The following is a 17,841-nucleotide window of genomic DNA, read 5'->3' as shown; positions in this document are numbered from 1 at the left end:
CTCTCTCTCTCTCTCTCTCTCTCTCTCTCTCTCTCTCTCTCTCTCTCCTTCCTGTGTATGGATAAAAAGGTGATAGCATTTCCACTACAGCCACCAGGAAGACATAACTGCTGCCACGCCTCCCAACCATGATGAACTCGGTCCCTAAGGAATCATATGTGAAATAAGCCTTTTCTTCCACTAAACTGCAACTCACTCTGTAGACTAGGCTGGCCTCGAACTCAGAAATCCGCCTGCCTCTGCCTCCCAACTGCTGGGATTAAGGGAGTGCGCCACCACTGCCTGTAAATTGCTTTTTATAATGGCATTTTTATCGCAGTGACAGAAAAGTGGCTGATACATCCATTTTACAGGTGAAGACACAGTGCCTCATTCTTTAACGACCTCCACATTGGCCCAGATGCCTCCAAGTGGTAGAGCCTGAGTTTAAAGCCAGGTGGTTTAACTCAAAAGCCAACAATGTAACCGCTGAATCACAACATTCTCTAAAACGTTAAGACAGACATTCTTATGCCTACGACATCACTGTTTATATCTTGCTAAGCTTCTTGCCGCTGTTTCCTTGGAGGCAGATAAATTTCCAGAATCAGAAGGGGTCTTAGAGATGATGTTAACCAGACTCTTATTTTGCCAAAGGAGAACAGGGGAATGAGAAAGATGAAGGATTGTCCCAAGGCTGCACAGGTATGTGGGGATGAAACTCAGGTCCTCAGACTCTTGGCTAGAGGTTCTCTGAGCTCCTCCAGCTCAAGATACTTGGTAACGGCACCCAGAGGGTTGTGCAGAACAGGGCAGAAGGCCTGCACATAGCTAGGCAAATGTCTCTAGAGAATAACACTGGCAGCGACATGACAACACATGAACCATAAAGGAGCAGCCCCTGGGGGAGATGGCCCAGTGGATAAGAGCACTTGCTGTGTAAGTGTGAGGACCTGAGTTCAAGTCCCCAGCACCTAAATAACAGCACTTGTAAACCCAGTACTAGGGGTAGGCAGAGAGAGATTCGAGGCTTGATGGGGCTTAATGACCCACCAGTCTAGTCAAAAATGTGAGCTCCAGGTTCAGCAAAAGACCAAGTCTCAGGGGAATAATGTGAGGTGACAGATAGGGCAGACCATCAGACAGTCTCCTCTGGCCTTTGCACCTGAGTAGACTCTCACAAGAAGGAGGAGAGAAGAAAGGAAGGAACAAAGGAAGGAAGAAAGGAGGGAGGGAGGAAGGGAGAGGAGGAGGGAAGGAGGGAAGGAGGAAGGAGGGAAGGAAGGGAGGGAGGGAGGGAGGGAGGAAGGAAGGAAGGAAGGAAGGAAGGAAGGAAGGAAGGAAGGAAGGAACAAAGGAGGAAGGAAGGAAGGAATTAACAGAGTATAGATATCTATTGTCTTTACAAGTATCAGAGGTCTTGATTCCCAAAGCCTTTAGAACCAACCTCACTACAAAAAGTAGCAGTAAGGGTGGGGCTGAGAGAGAGAGAGACAGAGAGACAGAAAGAAACAGAGAGAAAAAGAGGAGAGAGAGAGAGAGAAAGAGAGAGAGAGAGAGAGAGAGAGAGAGAGAGAGAGAGAGAGAGAGCCTATCCTGTCAAGAGATGATAGGTGGAGAGAATGACTTATCTTCGGCAAACAGTTGCCATGGAGAAGTAGCAGTGTGGCCAGGCCTTAGTTTTTTTAAGCTATAATTTAAACTTTAAAGTGTTGGTAACTAATTGAAATTGGAAAGATAAAGGCTGTGAAGGTCTTAGTGTAACAAAACACCCAGCTAATGGCCCTGCGACAGTCTGACAGCCCGCTCCTCTATGTGCCGACCTCCTTGCAAGATGAGTCAGTAGATGCCAGTGACTCTCATCACAGACCCAAGATTCACTCCTGCTCCTCCCCCCTTCCCTCCCTCTCTGCTCCGCCCCTCCCTCTTTCCTCCCTCTCTTTTTCCATTCACTCTGTCTGGAGCAGCATTTTCCATCTGAGGCTACCAGAATGAAGACTAACACAGCCCTCAAAGCACAATACCACAGCCACGAAGGGTCAAAGCCATTCCCAAGAAGCCTGAGAACCATTTGGGGAGTTACTCATGCCTTCTGAGAAGCTGCCTGCTGCCCCCAGTGATGTGTGTGGGAGGGAGTGGATGACTGCTTCTGACATGCCTTCTCCATGTGGCTAGAGACAGGCTTCCCACCTCCCCAGTTCCCTGCGGATGGCACAGCAGCCGCTGAGTGGGCTCCTCTGACACTCAGATCTGCATGTCTGCCCTTTCCCTGAGCCTTGGGTGTTTAATGGGGACAGCCCATCACACACTCATATCCGACTCAGGAGCTGCCAGGTTGCAAGAGCAGCAACTTCCCCTCCTTCCACTGAGCTGTCACTTAGCACTGCTCCAAGGGGTTTCATGTGCAACCCCTAATGCATGCTAGTACCCAGGGTGGCTAGTAATTAACTCCTGTTTGAGAGAAAAACAGGGTTGGTATACATGTATGAAATCAGTCCACACTTAAGAAACAAAAGAGCCCTGAAACATACTGTGACAGGTTTCTCCATCCGAAAACTGCAGCAAGCTGGAGCCAGAACCAATGACTTCATACATTCAATCAATAAACACTTCTAAGTAACCAAAGTGAAGAGCATTGTCCAGGGAGGCATAGCCATGCCCCAACAGGACTGTGTGTAGACATGGGGGGATGGAGGGACAGCTCAGCCAAGTACAGCCTAAACATCCTGCAGCCATTTAAAATCAAACTTAAGCATCCCATTCACATAAGGAAAAAAATCCCAAGAATATATAATCAAGCTTTAAAAACGTAAAAGCAGGTTGGGAAATGAAACTAGCTCAATACCACGGGGAACATGTTCAAGACTCTCTCTTCTGCTGCCTCTAAGACACAAAATGTATACAGGTGTTTCCTTGTTTTCTTCATTTATACAGTATTGCTTAGGAATAAAGAAAAACAAGAAATCAAAGATCAAAAGAACAGAGGCCTGGGCCAGGGTGATGGCTCAGCCGGACCTGAGCTCCCTCTTCCAGAACACATGAAAAGCCTGGTGTGCACACTGTACTCCCAGAACTCCCACAAGAAGATGGGGAGCAGAGAAAGCAGCCAGGAGGCAGGAGGGTCATCTGGAAGCTCGAGACCCACTGCCCCACTACCGTGGGGGGTAAGCACTGTGGCAGAAGCCAGGTGGAAGGAGAGAACCAGCTCCTTAAAAGTTGTCCACTGACTTCCACAGACAGTCATAGCACATACACACCCAGCAGTCATACAGACACGCACACACACACACAGAGTTACATACAGTCACACACACAGTCACACACAAATGCACATACACACACGCACACACACTCACACAGTCATACACAAGCACACGTGTGCGCACACACAGAGTCACACACACGCCACACATATACTGAGAGAATCACACATAAATGTATATGTACACAAACACAAAAATATTAGGTAATTAAAAACCAAGGATACAGAGGAGTACCTAAAAATGTATGAACTGAGACTAGAGCTGGAACCAGGGCACAGGTCAGTGCAGAGCACAGTCCAAGCACTAACAGTGTTATACCCAATCCCAGAAAAGGGACCAAAGAAGAAAGGGAAGGGAAGAAGCAAGACCCACAGTGTCAAGGAGGAAGATCAAAGCCATGTGATCCACAGGGAGATGGATCTAACACAAACCACGTGAGCACAGGTATTAACACCCTGTGTATTAACACCCACTGGGAGAGAAGGCAGCAAGGTTGTGCCACTCCCCACGAACAAGGCTGGGCCATCTGCACCATCCTTCAAAAGTTGCATCCCAGGAGACCCTTGCCTGTGAGGAGGAACCATAAGGAAGTCACCAACATAGGTGAGTCCAGTCTACACTATAAGCCAAGAAGAGAAAAAAGAAAGTTCTTGACTGAGCTGTTGATAGGAATTCTGGTTTAGAAAGATGTACTCTGTCCCCCCAATAACTGGAGAGGGGTTGTCCCTGAATCTGTTGCCAGCCTATGGATCCCATCCCCTAACTGGGCACCTTGTCTGGCCTCAGTGGGTGAGGAATCACCTAGTCCTGCAGTGACTTGATGTCCCAGGGGGTGGGGGATGGGTGGGATGGTAGGGGAGGGATACAAAGAAAAGAGAAAAGAAACATGCATCCTGTGCCCAGGGTGCAGCTTGGAGGGAGAGCACTTGCTTAGCACACCTACACCTGGCCCTGACTTTCATTCCCAACAGCACTATTCTATTTACATATGTTTACATATGTTAAATACATACATATTTACATATGTTGCGCACATGTATATATGTATGTAACAAATAAAATCAAAGTAAAGAAAGCTATCAATGTAAGAAAGAGTATGGGAAGGGTTTGGAGGAAGGTAATTGGCAGGGATTGGAGAAAGAAAAGAAGTGATGTAATTCTATTTCAAATAAAAATAAAATATATTTGCTCTTAAAATAAGCTCACAAAGAAGATAAAGTACAGGGAGGCTTGCTTGAGAAACTACAGCATGAAGTTACATACATATGTAACGAAGTGAGGACAGTTCAAGAGGGTAGAAAGAAGCAAGACAAGAGAGGAGGTATCCAGAGGACAGGCCAAAGAATTCTCCAGAACTAAAGGCAAAAATCTGGTCAAAAATCCCAGATTACAGAGTACAGAAACTAATAATGTAAAACTAGTATAACTCGGAAATTGTAACCTAACAAACTGTTCTTAGATGAAACGTAATCTTGCCACGTTAATCTCACTGATAAAATTTACAGCGAGCTTTTTATTTCCTTCTTTAAACTTTAACATACTTTCTAAGTGCTCTACAATGAAAAGACATTATTTTTATAGTGTCTGTGGAGGAGAACTCATTATTTCAAAACACATATACACATAAACACATAAACACTTTTTTTTTTAAATCTGCCCTCAAAGACTTATATTCTAAGCAAAGGAGGTGGATGGCACATGAGGAACAATACTCAAGTGTCCCTCCTGTCTTCACACAAACACACACACAAACACACACACAGATACACACACACACACACACAAACACACACACACAGAGATACACACACAAATGCACACATACACTAAAATTAAACATACGAGGGCTAAAGAGATGATTTGGCAGTTAAGAACACTTGTTGCTCTTAGAGAGGAACCGAGTTCTATTCCCGGCATCCACGTGGCGGCTCACAACCATCCATTTTCCCAGTCCAAGGGAATCCAACAGGCATGCCTGTGGTGAACATTCATGTATGCTGGCAAAACATTCACACACATAACGTAAAATAAATAAGTCCTTTTTTATTTTAAAATAAATAATTAAAAATAAGCATACCAAACAAAATCCACACAGTGACTGGCACGGAAAGATAAAGTAGGTAAAATATAAACATAGCCTTTTCTGTCAGGGACCAGGGAAGGAGGAATTCAAGGGTGGTGAGCAGAGATGTCTAGGTCTAAGCAACTTGCCGGGTTTCCTGTGCAGCATGAGTCTGTTTCACTTGGAAAAGTAAGATGCAATGAAGGCTTCATCTACACCAAGCTTAACGTTCACTCCTAACTTAATGATACTGCAAGCCTGCCTACCCCTGATGCCACCAAATCAGTGCCTCCACAGTAAACTGAACTAACACCTCAAACACCTGTCACTTGACACCCCTGCATTTAGTGTGGTCTCAAACCCGTAGGTTGAGACCCTGAACAACCCTCTCACAGGAGTCTCCTAAGACCATTGAAAACCATAGATATTTACATTATGATCTTAACAGTAGCAAAACTATAGTTGTGAAGTAGCTACAAAAATAATTTTATGGTTGGGGGTCACCTCAGCGTGAGGAGACATATTAAAGGGTCACAGAATTAGGAAGGTTGAGAACCACTGGTATAAACCTTGTTTGAGGGTGAAGGAGACTGAGAGAAAGGTAAGAAGTGATGTATACCTGAAGTCTTGAGCCTGTACATGTGTATGTGCACATGTGCGTGCATGTGTGTGTGTTCTTTTTATCTGATAATCAACTAGTATCACACTGTCAAACGAAAAGACCATAGGTGTGTTCTGGGGGACATTACTTAATTGGAGTCCCCTTATCTTTTTAGTCTGAGGAGGTGGCAGCTTTCTGGTCACCATACTGTCAGCACACCTAAGCGAAGCAGTTTTAGACAACATGGCATGACTAGTTCCATAAAGCTAAATAAAGTCCACTGAACATTAAGCAGTAACACAAACAGGTGGTAAAGAGACACGCCAAACATATGCATTCCTAATGAAGGAATGGCTGTTTGTATCTCAGACAACTTCTTTCCTTTTTAAACACATCCAGGTTTCTCCAAATACCACCCTCCAAATCCACTCCTCCCCGTACCATCTGCCCCTCCTCTGTGTGAGGCCCAGTACATGCCTAGTGGCGTCTCTGCCCATTTGAGTGATCTTCTCCCTTCTGAAGTCACCTCCCTCCATGTCTAATACAATCAGAGCTGTGTAGATCTCTCCTGGGCCAACTCAGGGACGCTCCAGTTCAGTGAGAAGCCAGGCCCTCTGGTGTGCTTGAATAACAGATGCTTCTATCCTCTCTTCTTTCCTGCTGTCCAACCTCTCTCTAGTCTTGTCTTCTTTGGAAATATTCTTACACATCATCCTCTTGCCATTCCCTGGTCTTTTTCTTCATCTTAAGAGCACTCTTAAGAATATGTTGTGACAGCTAGCTCGTTAGAGATCACTATTTTATGAATTAAGGTTTCTTGGTAGTCAAGGCCATAACATACCAAGGTGTGGTCACATCAGGGTCGAGTGAATCAAGTAAGACCTTTCCTGACATATTTGCCACCTCATAGTCAGAAGAAAGATCCAGAAGCTAAACAATCCTCCCAACATCAAACCACATTCCCAGGTCACCTGGGAGAATTCTCTGATGACTCTCCCTGTGGTCCCATGGCTGGAACTCACGGATCTGTGTCCTGGACGCCAGCTCAAAGGTAGGCACCTTTTTGCCTATTTATTTTACATGCTCTGCTGAACCTATTTTTATGTGCTGCTTCTATAGTCAAAACCTTTAGAATGGAAGGTCAATGATGATACTTAGGTCTCACTATTCAACCTCTTTCCCCACTACTAAATCTCCCTCTTGGTGCCTCTTGAGAAGGACAGTCTCTTCTCAACTGTATAAGTCCTCTAGGCTGATTCACTGCCTTCTCCCAATGGCTTGGTCCCTTAAATGTAATAAAACTAGTGTCTTATTCCTCTCAAATAAGGAGTGGTAATGGTAAAGGTTAGGTTTGATTTCCCTGGATCCCAGCTTTGAGACCAGACAAACAGGCATCTATTTTCATCACCCACTGTGTGGTCTTGGTGAAGTCTCCTAACAGCCCTGGGCTTCGGCCACTTTGAGAGTTTCAAGGTGTTCTAGCAATTCTAAGGCCCTACACAGTTCTGACATGGCTGGTACACTGCAAGCAGAGTCCAACTATTCCCTGCTTTCATTATACCAGAGAAGGAGCCCTCCAAAACGGAGAGGGGACTGTAACCTCCCATGAAGATCCTGCTAGACAAGGGCTCTCCGGAATCAATGTTCAATCAGATGCTGGATCAGCTGTGTGTTTTCCCTGCTTGGGACACAGCCCGGGAAACCCAGGAGGAGCTGTTGGGAGCACTGAGAAGAGCTGAAGCTCATTTGATGAGCAGCACTGTTTTAAGACAGACAAAAGGAAACTGCTGTGACAAATATCCACCCATTTCTCCAGTTTTAGCCTGCGACCCAAAGAGCACTCTGCAAGAAGGTCTCCAGCTGCCAGCACAGGACAAGTACCCCAACCTTCCTTAGGCTTCTGCAGGGTTGCAGCACACTAACTCTTAATAGTCAGTCAGTAGCTCCTAATCTATCTATCTCCCTCCCTCCCTCCCTCTCTCCCCCTCTCATTTCTCCCTCGCAGCTTTCTCCCCTCTCTTGACTTCAGCACAATTCCTAACAAACTCTGCTAACATCCCGCTCAGCCTTCAAACCTATTCTCTAAACCAGTGCTCCAAAGAACTGCTGCCAGAGAAAGCCAAGAAAGTCAGACACAGTTTCTCTCATTTCTGAAGTTCAACTTCCATACCAAGGTCCATATTCCAGAACCTTCCATTTGAAACTCTTTGGAAGCCCTGTAGTGAAGTTGTCAGCCCACATAAGAGCTAGAGAAGGAAAGCTCCAGGCTCTCCAACACTCTGGGCCTGGAGCTACTTCCCTGAACATACTCCTACTCCCTAGAGGCAGAGTTTCGCCCACATGCCTCTAGCCCTAGGGTTCTGAGGATCCCACCTCCACTCCTGTAAGTCTAAGCCAGAACAAATCTGTCCCCTTCTGGGTATTTTTAAAAACCTCCATACCCATCCTCATTGTTTTGTCTGTTTTAGTAGGAGCAAGTTTAATCACTTTAACCAAGAGAAAAACAGAGATTCTGGTAAACCTGACACTGTAGAGACACAATCATGTTGACCGAATGGTCCCACTCTTGCCTTTGAGATCCTTGAAAACATCTAAATACTTCATCATCACCCACTGGCCTACCCTTGTGTTTTCTGTGATCATTCTGGAACACCAAAGTGCTTCTGAGTCCCCATTTTCAAAACCAAAAAGCAAAGGGCATTTCCATCATGTCTGGTTCAGAGAGACACAGAACAATTCTCAGAAAGGCCAGAGGCCACTTAACCTGCTTTCTTATCGAGCAGATGCTTAGGGCACCCTAGGCGCCTCCCGTGGTAGCCACCATTTGTAGAATTACCCCTCCAGGACCCTGGCAGTCCATCTCCTCCTGGCCTTACCTTGTCAGCCATGATCATAGATGCACCCCCATGAATGCCCAAAATGGGGATGAAAGTCTGTGAGGAGATAAAATCCAGCATCTGAGCCACAGCCTCCTGGTCCGTATCATCTCCAAACACCAAGCCGTGGATGCGCGCCCCGGACATGAGGTCGCACACATGCGTGATGAGGCTCTTGGGGTCAGTGCGGTTCATCAATAACGCCACCACGTTCACATCCAGGGGCAAACCGGTTGCCTGCTCCGGGCCCCACAGATTTCGAAGTTCGCGTTCTGTCACGTCGTGGCTGTGACCCAGCAGCACCGCAATGTTCAGCGCTGGAGGACCCTTCTCCGCCGCCGCGTTCTGCGCTGGACCGCGCCAGACCAGAAGGGCCGGCAATACCAGCAAGGTCCAGTAGCCCATTCTGCCCATTGTCGCCACTTAGGGTCCCTGTAAAGTGGAGGAGAGCGAGAGGCAGGTGGTGGTGGTCAGTGAGGGGCCCAGGAGATTGGATAGACTACCCAGGCACCCGCTCTGAGAGGCGAATGTGAAACCCGAGCCCAGCACTGGCTGCTCCTGTCACTCACTGGCGTACTCATCGCGGATGCCATCCACATTCCTCGACCCAAGTCCATCTCCACGTATCACTCCAATCCGAGCTATTTCGCCATCCCTGTCCCCAAGCCCATCCTGGCATCCTCCTTCCTTCTCTCTTGTCTCCAGCCGCCTCCCTCAATCCCAGCTGGATCCAAATTCTACACAAGATTCCCAAGATTTGACGCAGACCACAGCTCCTAGGCGCCCAGAAAGCCATGAACCCCACCACCACCCACAAACAGATGCCCAGACCAAGCCCTCTCTGCAACCCTCTTTCTCCGCAAGTGCGTGGACCAAGTTATCGACCCCGCCCCCTGCTCACGCGCAGCGAACTCCGGACTAGCCCCAGCGTGAGAGGCGGCGCCTGCACACGGGCAGCCGGAGTCTGTGGTGAGCCTAGAGGGTTAACTGACCTCTCCCCATAGGAGCTCGCCACAGACCTCGCTCCTTTTGTGGCCCCCACCGGCTGCAGATCCTGCGCCTCCCATGCAGGAGATACAACAAGCGCTTGAAAGTGCGGATGCTCTCGGTTACCCCGGGTTCTCAGGTGCCTGGGGGAACTTGAGGCCCGACTCCCCACCACTACCTTGCTGGGAGAAGCCATGAGCTCTATGGCAAGCCTCCCAGGACCCGCCCCCTACACACGGGTATACATAAGCAACATACAGTCTCTCACGCCGTGTGAAATGCAGAATTCTGGAGAGTAGGAGCGCAGCCTCCCACCCCCACCCTAACACCCGCAAGTGGGCCAGCGCGTGGGAGCTGGCAAAGAACGTGCGGGGGTGGGGGGTAGTCTCCCAAGAAGCTCTCAGATGGACGAGGAGTGTACATCCCCTCCCCAGCCTTTCCACTGCAGACCCTGGAGCCAAATCTTTAGATGCACGTGGGCAGTGGGCTGCACACGCTAACAGACACGCGCGCTTTTCTGCGCACATCCCCAGGCCGCCGTAGAGATGCCCACGGCCAGCTGGAGCCTTCAAACATCCTCAGGCGGTGTGCACACAAGTGCACAAGAGTGAGGGCCAGGTGCACAACATTGCTTGCCTGAAAATGCCTGCACGGTCGTGCACGCGTGTACAAGCGCGCGACCCGCCGCTCGGGTGTTGTTGCACCCGGGGGAAGTTGGGGCTAACTCCAGCCTTGGCATTTTAGGGTGAGCAAGGTGGAGTGCAGGGCCGCAGCGCCACCTGGTGCTCCTCCAACGCCTCGCCATTGGGCTCTCCCTCTCCAGCTTTCTCTCGCTCGTTCTTTTCCCCCCCATCTCCCTACTGAACCCTCTCCTGTCTCTTCACCGGTTGAGCCTATATCCTCCCAGGCCCGGGAAGCCAGTATCACCAACCAGGACGTACCTGTAGCCGGAGAAGGTGGAGGATGCAATGGGGCGTGCTGTGCGCACGAGCATCTCGGCCGCCTCAGCAGCCACCAGGTTTAGCGGGTTCCCGCATGCTGCGGCCCCCGCGCGCTCCCCTGGCTGTCCCGCGCTGTCCGCATCACCCCCACGGGGGGCGGCTATCCCAGCCGGAGGCTCTGCAGCAGGGCTCTAACCGGGGCGGAGGAGAGATGGAGAGGCAGGGTCAGCCCACCAGTGCGGGGGAAGGTGGGGGGAGGGATGCAGTCTGCAGTGCTCACAGCCCCCTTATGCACCCTGGGGGCTCGACCAGAGAGGGAGCTGGAGCTTGGTGCCTATGACACCCTCGGTGCGGGTCTTCAGTTCCTGTGGCTGATAACCAGAGCTCCTCTCAGGGACGCACTGGAGAGTGGAAGCCCCAGGTTGGCCACCCACAAGAAGCTTAGTGGGAACCTCCACCCTCACCCCCTACCACCACCTCGGCGCTGACGACTGGGAGTTGTGCGACCAAGAGCTGCTGAGCGGGGGGTGGGGGGGACACAGGAAAGGAGGGGGCGCTGGCTGAGTTTGCGACGAGCCAGGAGGAGAAGAGGGGGAGGGAAGGACGCGGGCTCCCGCGGTCCCGGATCCCCGAGGGAGGTGTGATCACTCCCACGTAGCGACCCTCTTGTGCGTCCTGCCGCCCCCTCCTATCCATACCTCCCCCCACTAGCTTCTCACAGGGCCCTCCTAGGCTCGGCGTCCCGCGCCAGCACTCACCGCAGCCTCTCTCCACATAGTTCTCAGCAGTGGCCACCCCTGGTCATCTCCAGGGCTGATTGCTGCCGCCGCGACTCTCAGAGCTCATCTGGCCCCATACTCAGGCACAGCACCCCAGGAGCCTCTCTCCTAGAGCCCTGGCTCAGCTTTCTGCTCCACTCCGGACAGTGGCTGCCGGGTCCTCTGAGTGCGCCTGGACACCCTCTCCGCAGTCCCGCTCCCGCTTGGCGTGCGTGAGTGTGTGTGTGTGTGTGTGTGTGTGTGTACGAGTGAGTGTGGGAGCGCGCGCGTGTGTGGCCGGGGATCCCCGCGGTCCCTGGCCGAGAAGGGCGCGGGCGGGCGGAGGACCGCAGCTCCCTCCGGGCCCTTCGCTGCGGGGCCAGCTCCGCGCTGGGCGTTCGGTTCCTCACTTGGTCAGCGGGAGCCCAGGAAAGTGCCTGGCCACCGCGGTTCCCAGTACTGGAGAAGCCAGGATCCTGGGGCGCGCTTCTGCTGCGGTCGCCTAGGAGGATAGAGGAAAGCAGAGGCACCCAGCACACCAACTTAGGACTTGTTCTCAGCCAGCAAGACGCAACGCAGCAACCCCCGCGCAATCCGACGCTGTTTGGAGCTCTGGTCCGCCTGCAGCCGCCCACCCCGGAGGCGGGCCGAGGCAGACCCCGCAGTTCCTAGGCTGCGACGCAGAGCGCGGCCACCCTCTCCTGGAGCGCACGGCGGCAGCGGAACAAGGCCGACCTAGGTGTCTGGCTGGTGCGGGGAGGAGGGGGGGCGCTGCGGTCGCGCGCAACCTTGGTGCTGAAACCACGCTCTCCACCCGCTCTCGGGCGTCTGGTGCTGCTGAAGAATCAATTATTCAGATCTCTGCTACGGATTCCTCCTCCTCCAGTGCCTGGCGCTGAGTGCAGCAATCCCTGCTCCACGCAAGGCACGCCGACACGCACACACCCGCCCAGGATGCTTCTTTCAATGCCTCACCACCTTGGTATGGGAACCCACTCTGATGTCAGGGAGCCAGGAGCTTAAAATCAAAAACATATATACTCTCTCCACGCACAGACGCGCGTGCGCGCGCGCATACACACACACACACACACACACAGACACACACACATACAGACGCCGCGCGTCCACAGACACACATACACACTTGCTGCTTTCTTCTATAAGTTGTTCCAGACAAAACGTAGCCCTGTGGCTGCCACTTCTAAGTCACCAGAAGGGAAAAGGCAAGAGCCTGAGGTAACTGGATGTGAAAGCCGACTGGCTCCGATTCCAGCAGCTGAGTGAGACTCCTCGTTAGCCGTGTACGTTTGACCTTTGTACAGTCACCTGAATCCCAAACACCTGTCTCTGCCTTTCTTCCCTCCACTTGATGCCTAATGTCACCTGAATGTGTATGCCCTAAATTCATATGCTAAAATACTAAACCCAACGGGACGGCATTAAGAGTACTGGCTTTCACAGTGATTAAGTCGTAAGAATCAAATTGCATCAGTATCTTTATTTTTTAAAATCCCAGAGAGCTAGCCTGCTAGCCAGTTCCTAGCCCAGCCAGCAGCTGCCCCAACAAACACAGAATGTGCTTCATGTTCAGAGAGGCAACTAAGAGAAGCTTCTTTTGATTCCTAAACTTTTGTTATTGCAAGTCCACCAAACTCAGGCATCACCCTCCTCCTTTAATGACTGATAATCTGGAAAAGCAGGTGGGCAACAGCACTAAAAAATATAAATAAAAATGCCTATTTCACAGGGTTATTTTGCAATAAAAAGACAATGGTCAAAAATTTAACAAAACCTGGCACTCAGTAGATGCTCAGATAATATAAATGATTGCCCTCTAAAGTAACCCATCCAGGAGGAGCCATATGGCTGCAGGAAGGAGACTCTGGTCTGGGAGACCTGTGAGTTTATTATGGAGCTAATGCTGTGTATGGAATCCCTTGGGGTTTTACACAAAAGAAAACAAGGAGGCAGACAGAATCTGGAAGGTAAAGGATGTGGGGGGCAGGGTGGGTGATGTGATAAGAACAGAGACAGGCTGGAGCGATGGTCCATTTCCTGAGGCTGTGGATGAGCCGAGCTGGGCTGAGCTGGGGGCTGAGGTGGGCTGAGCTGGGCTGAGCTGGACTGAGCTGGACTGAGCTGGACTGAGCTGGACTGAGCTGGACTGAGCTGGACTGAGCTGGGCTGAGCTGGACTGAGCTGGGCTGAGCTGGGCTGAGCTGGGCTGAGCTGGGCTGAGCTGGACTGAGCTAGACTGAGCTGGGCTGACCTGGGCTGAGCTGCGCCTCTCTCTTGAGTGGATATCATGTAGGACTCTGACCTGGGAACTCTGGGAAAGTTACACTGTCGTGGTTCAGATAAGTGCACACCTGTAGTCCCAGCCTCTAGGAGGCTGTGCAGCCTCAGCACTGTAGTGAGGCCCGTCTTTAAAAGGTATCTAGAGAACAAGCAAAGGCCTGCAGCATAAATCATAAAGAATGAACACAGTGGGAAAACCAGGCCTAGCAGGGCAGCCCCTGGGGACCCCGGGTGGGAAGATCATGTGCAGGGTTTTCCATGGGCTGCAGAGTGAGTTCAAGGCCAGCATGGACAATTTAATGAGACCTTGCCTCAGAGTAAAAAGTGAGTCCAGGGCTAGAGATGAGATGAGGCTCGGTGGCAGAAACTGTAATCTTGTTTCAAATGTATCTTCTGTTAGCTGTATACAAATGCAATTCACTAGACGCTGCCTTGTTCACTGGCTTGTTCTCTAACGGAAACTGATGGCCCAGAGTCTCGCTCATCCCTCTGCAGGTGCTTCGAGAAAAAAAGGAAAGTTTTTTTTTTTCTTTTCTTATTTTTTTTTGTACTTTTAAAAATATTTATTTATGGGGAGAGGGTGTCACATGTCATGGCATGTGGAGATCACAGGACAATTTTCAAAAGTCATTTGCTCCTCCCACCTTACTGAGGAAGGGTCTCTCATGTACTGTGCTGCTGTGTATTTCAGCCTAGCTAGCAGCCAAGCTTCCAGGGGACACTCCTGTGTCTACCTCCCATCTCTCAGTAAAAGTGTTAATATTCCAGATCCATACCATCACATCTGGCTCTTTACATTGATTCCAAAGACAGAGCTTGAGTTGTCAAGGCTCGTGTGGTTGTGTGGTTAGTAATATTTCCCATGGGACCATGTCTTTGGTCCCTGCTTATTTGCAATTCCTGGATTGCTAGCTTTCTGTACGAATAAACGTATTTGGTGTCCAGTCTCCTATAGGCGGACATGAGCTGTAGATTGTGGGGTTTTAAAATTAGCATGCTGGGCTAGAGAGATGGCTCTGCCCGTTGCAGAAGACAGGGATTCAGTTCCCGGCACCCATGGAAGGCAGCTCACAATCACATGTAATGCCAACTTAAGAGGGTCTAATGCCCTCTTCTGGCCTCCATGGGCATTGCACTCAGGAACACAAACCCATAATCAATATAAACTACAATAATATACAATAATATAATTTAAAGTAAAAATTTTTAAAAATCAAATAGTATTCATGCTTATGGTCAGCTTACCCCATCAGAACCTCAGATGTGGGCCCATGCACAGATATTTTTTGTTTTTGTTTTATTTTGTTTAGGTTTGTTTGGTTTTGAGTTTGGTTTTTGAAATGGAGTCTCATGTATCCCAAGCTGGCCTAAAACTCACTGATATAATTGAGGGTGCTCTTGAACTTCTGACCCTCCTACTCACACCTCGCAAGTGTTCAGATTAGAGGTGTTTGCCACCACATCTGGTTTCTGTAAGGCTAGGGCTCCAACATGGGGCTCTGTGCAGCACGGGGCTCTGTACATGCTGGGCAAGCATCTGACCAACTGAGCTTCATCCCAACCACATTTTTATTGAATTTGATTTTTGTGGCCTTGCAATCCTTACACATATAATGGAGCATGGAACATTGTTGTAACACATGCTATTTCATGAGCTGATCAAATGAACTAACTAATATTCTCCTCTCCACAACACTTCTCCATGTTTGGCGCCTTCAAGCTCCCGTCTTTCAGATCTCCGAGAAGTATGTAACAGGCTATTTTGAACTACAGTGGCCCCCTCCACTTTACAGCTCCAGAATGTTATTTTTCTACCAAAGCATGTCTGGGTTCCAATTTACCCTCTTTACCTTTTATCTTTTCCAGCTTCTAACTAATCATGCCAAATTTTTACCGTCTATGTATGGCAGAGAGTATGCAGTCATTTTCTTCTGTGTCTGGCTTATTTGATACAACATGATGTCCTCCAGCCCTCTCCATTTTGCTGCAAATGACCAAATTTTATCCTTCTTTATGGCTGAATACTGCTCCACTGTGTATCTGTACCACAGTCTCTTTTCAGCCCCTGATGGACATCTGGCTTGATTCCACATCTTAGCAGCTGTGAACAGAGGTTTGGGAAATTGGAGATAAGTCTGAGATGAGCCTGATGATATCCTTACATGTTCCTTTCTTCTGTATCAGTGCTGAGCCTAGAACTAACTCTTATTTGTTAAAAACTAGAGGTGTCTGACTTGTAAAAGGTTGAATTAAATACAGGCTGTCCCTTGTAAATGAAGGAAGATGACAGTCATCCAAAGAAACAGTCTGTGTCTAAAGCCACAAAAGCTGACATTCCCTGGAGATGGGTGTCTCATCAGTTCAAGAGATGCCTTGGGTCAGGCACAGAGACTCCTCTACACACACTTGACACGGTTATGGGCTCATGAGAACCTGACCTTGTGCTACACTGCAAAGCTAGCTCACTCAAAGCTTAAGAAGCCCAAGTCAGATTCTGATGGAAGGAAGGCTACCTTCACAAGACTGTCCTCATCAAGGCTGGGAACAATTAGAAGAAAGGAAATGAGAGAGGTTAAAAAGGGTGTGATGGACACTTTCATGTCAACTTGACACAAGCTAGAGTTGTCAGAGGGGAGGAGACCTCAACTGAGAAAACGCCAACATAAGATCTGGTTGTGGGCCAACCTGTAGCGCATTTTCTTAGTTAGTGGTTGATGGGGGAGGGCCAAGCCCATTGTGGGTGGGGCCATCCCTGGGATGGTGGGCCTGAGTTCTATAATAGAGCAGGCTGAGCCAACCATGGAACACAAGCCAGTAAGCAGCACTTTCCATGGCCTCTGCCTCAGCTCCTGCCTCCAGGTTCCTGTCCTGCTTGAGTTCCTGTCCTGCTTGAGTTCCTGTCCTGACTTCCTTTGATGATGAACTGTGAGATGGAATTATAAGCTGAATAAACCCTTTCCTCTCCAGTTTGCTTTTGGTTGTTTCATCACCACAATAGCAATGTTAACTGAGACAATGGAAGAAGGAAGAGATGGGGTAAGAAAGCAGAGAAAAGGAAAGGGGGGACTTAGATCAATACCGTTCTTCAGCCAATTGTCCCAACTTGGTTTACCAAGAGTCACATCATTAAAGTCACTGGATTATCTAGTCTGGTCATAAGGAACAAGTTGCTTAACGGTTTTCAATCCTATTATCTTCTATTTCCCCCAAAAAAAGACCCTACTGTTGCTGTTTTGAGCTGATTAAAGGCCATTGTTAAAGACCAGGTGCCTCATCATGTCTGTAAGACAGAGCTAAAGTTAGTCAAAGATGGAGTATATTTCTTTTTACCTCTTCGCACAAGGGAAATTGATAGTGGGTTGCAGCACTTGGCAGAGGAGAGCACGGTTGATCTACCCTGCTTGGTGTGTTTGCTGTCTGAGAAACTGCTTGCTCACATTGCTTTGTATTCCTGAGCAAGCACCACCTAACACAGGAGGCCATGGACAGAGGGCAGTGCTCACATATCTCGTGGAGGTGGGAACTAGTTCAGCCACTACAGAAGTCAATATGGAGGTTTCTCAAAGAACAAAAGATGGGTCTGCATAGGAGGCAGATGAACCTCTCCTGGGTATTTACTCGGAGGTCTCGAAGTCGACAGATCACGAGACACCCCCGCACCAGTGATCACTGCAGAACAACTCACAGCAGCTAAGTCAGGGAACAAGGCTAGGTACCCATGGACAGACATGGATAGAGAAGTTTTCTCAGCCGCAGAGAAGAACCAACTGACACCATTTACAGGAGAATGGCTACAAGCAGAGATGGAGACGGTCATATGGTGCAGAGTAAGTCCGTGTCAGAAAGGCAGTTCTCATGTTTTCTCTCAAATGCATGTAGGACATGAAATTTGAAGCAAAACTGTCAGAAGAAACAAAGAGGAGTAATGGATAGTAAGAAGGGGAAGGGGAGAGGAAATATACGTAACTTATATGGAAATGTCTTTATATAACACAGTAACCGTGTACAATGAATCACTTCTTATGTGAAATGATATAAGTCCTGCAGTTTAAAAAGATGTTTTTAAATATGGA

General features: G+C 49.2%; 1 protein-coding gene across 2 annotated transcripts in view; it reads right to left on the bottom strand.

The window, feature by feature from the left end:
* Grin2a (glutamate ionotropic receptor NMDA type subunit 2A) overlaps nucleotides 1-11,480 on the bottom strand; it is a 412,474-nt gene extending 400,994 nt beyond the window's left edge. The window contains exons 1-3 of one of the 2 annotated variants that reach the window (XM_028778371.1): nucleotides 11,468-11,480; nucleotides 10,710-10,900; nucleotides 8,782-9,213 (exon numbers count right to left, since the gene is read on the bottom strand). In XM_028778371.1, coding sequence (XP_028634204.1) covers nucleotides 8,782-9,195 — 414 coding nt within the window. In that variant the 5' untranslated portion in view covers nucleotides 9,196-9,213; nucleotides 10,710-10,900; nucleotides 11,468-11,480. Of the gene's footprint in view, nucleotides 1-8,781; nucleotides 9,214-10,709; nucleotides 10,901-11,467 lie in introns of those variants that run through there. The other variant, XM_028778372.1, reaches the window with a different exon arrangement.
* Between the last annotated feature and the right edge of the window lie 6,361 nt (nucleotides 11,481-17,841).

The sequence above is a fragment of the Grammomys surdaster genome, unplaced genomic scaffold, assembly GCF_004785775.1.
Source record: "Grammomys surdaster isolate TR1022 unplaced genomic scaffold, NIH_TR_1.0 334, whole genome shotgun sequence".
In the NCBI taxonomy this organism is placed as follows: domain Eukaryota; kingdom Metazoa; phylum Chordata; class Mammalia; order Rodentia; family Muridae; genus Grammomys; species Grammomys surdaster.
The sequence above is the reverse complement of the archived record's forward strand: the minus strand, read 5'-3'. Positions and strand labels throughout refer to the sequence as shown.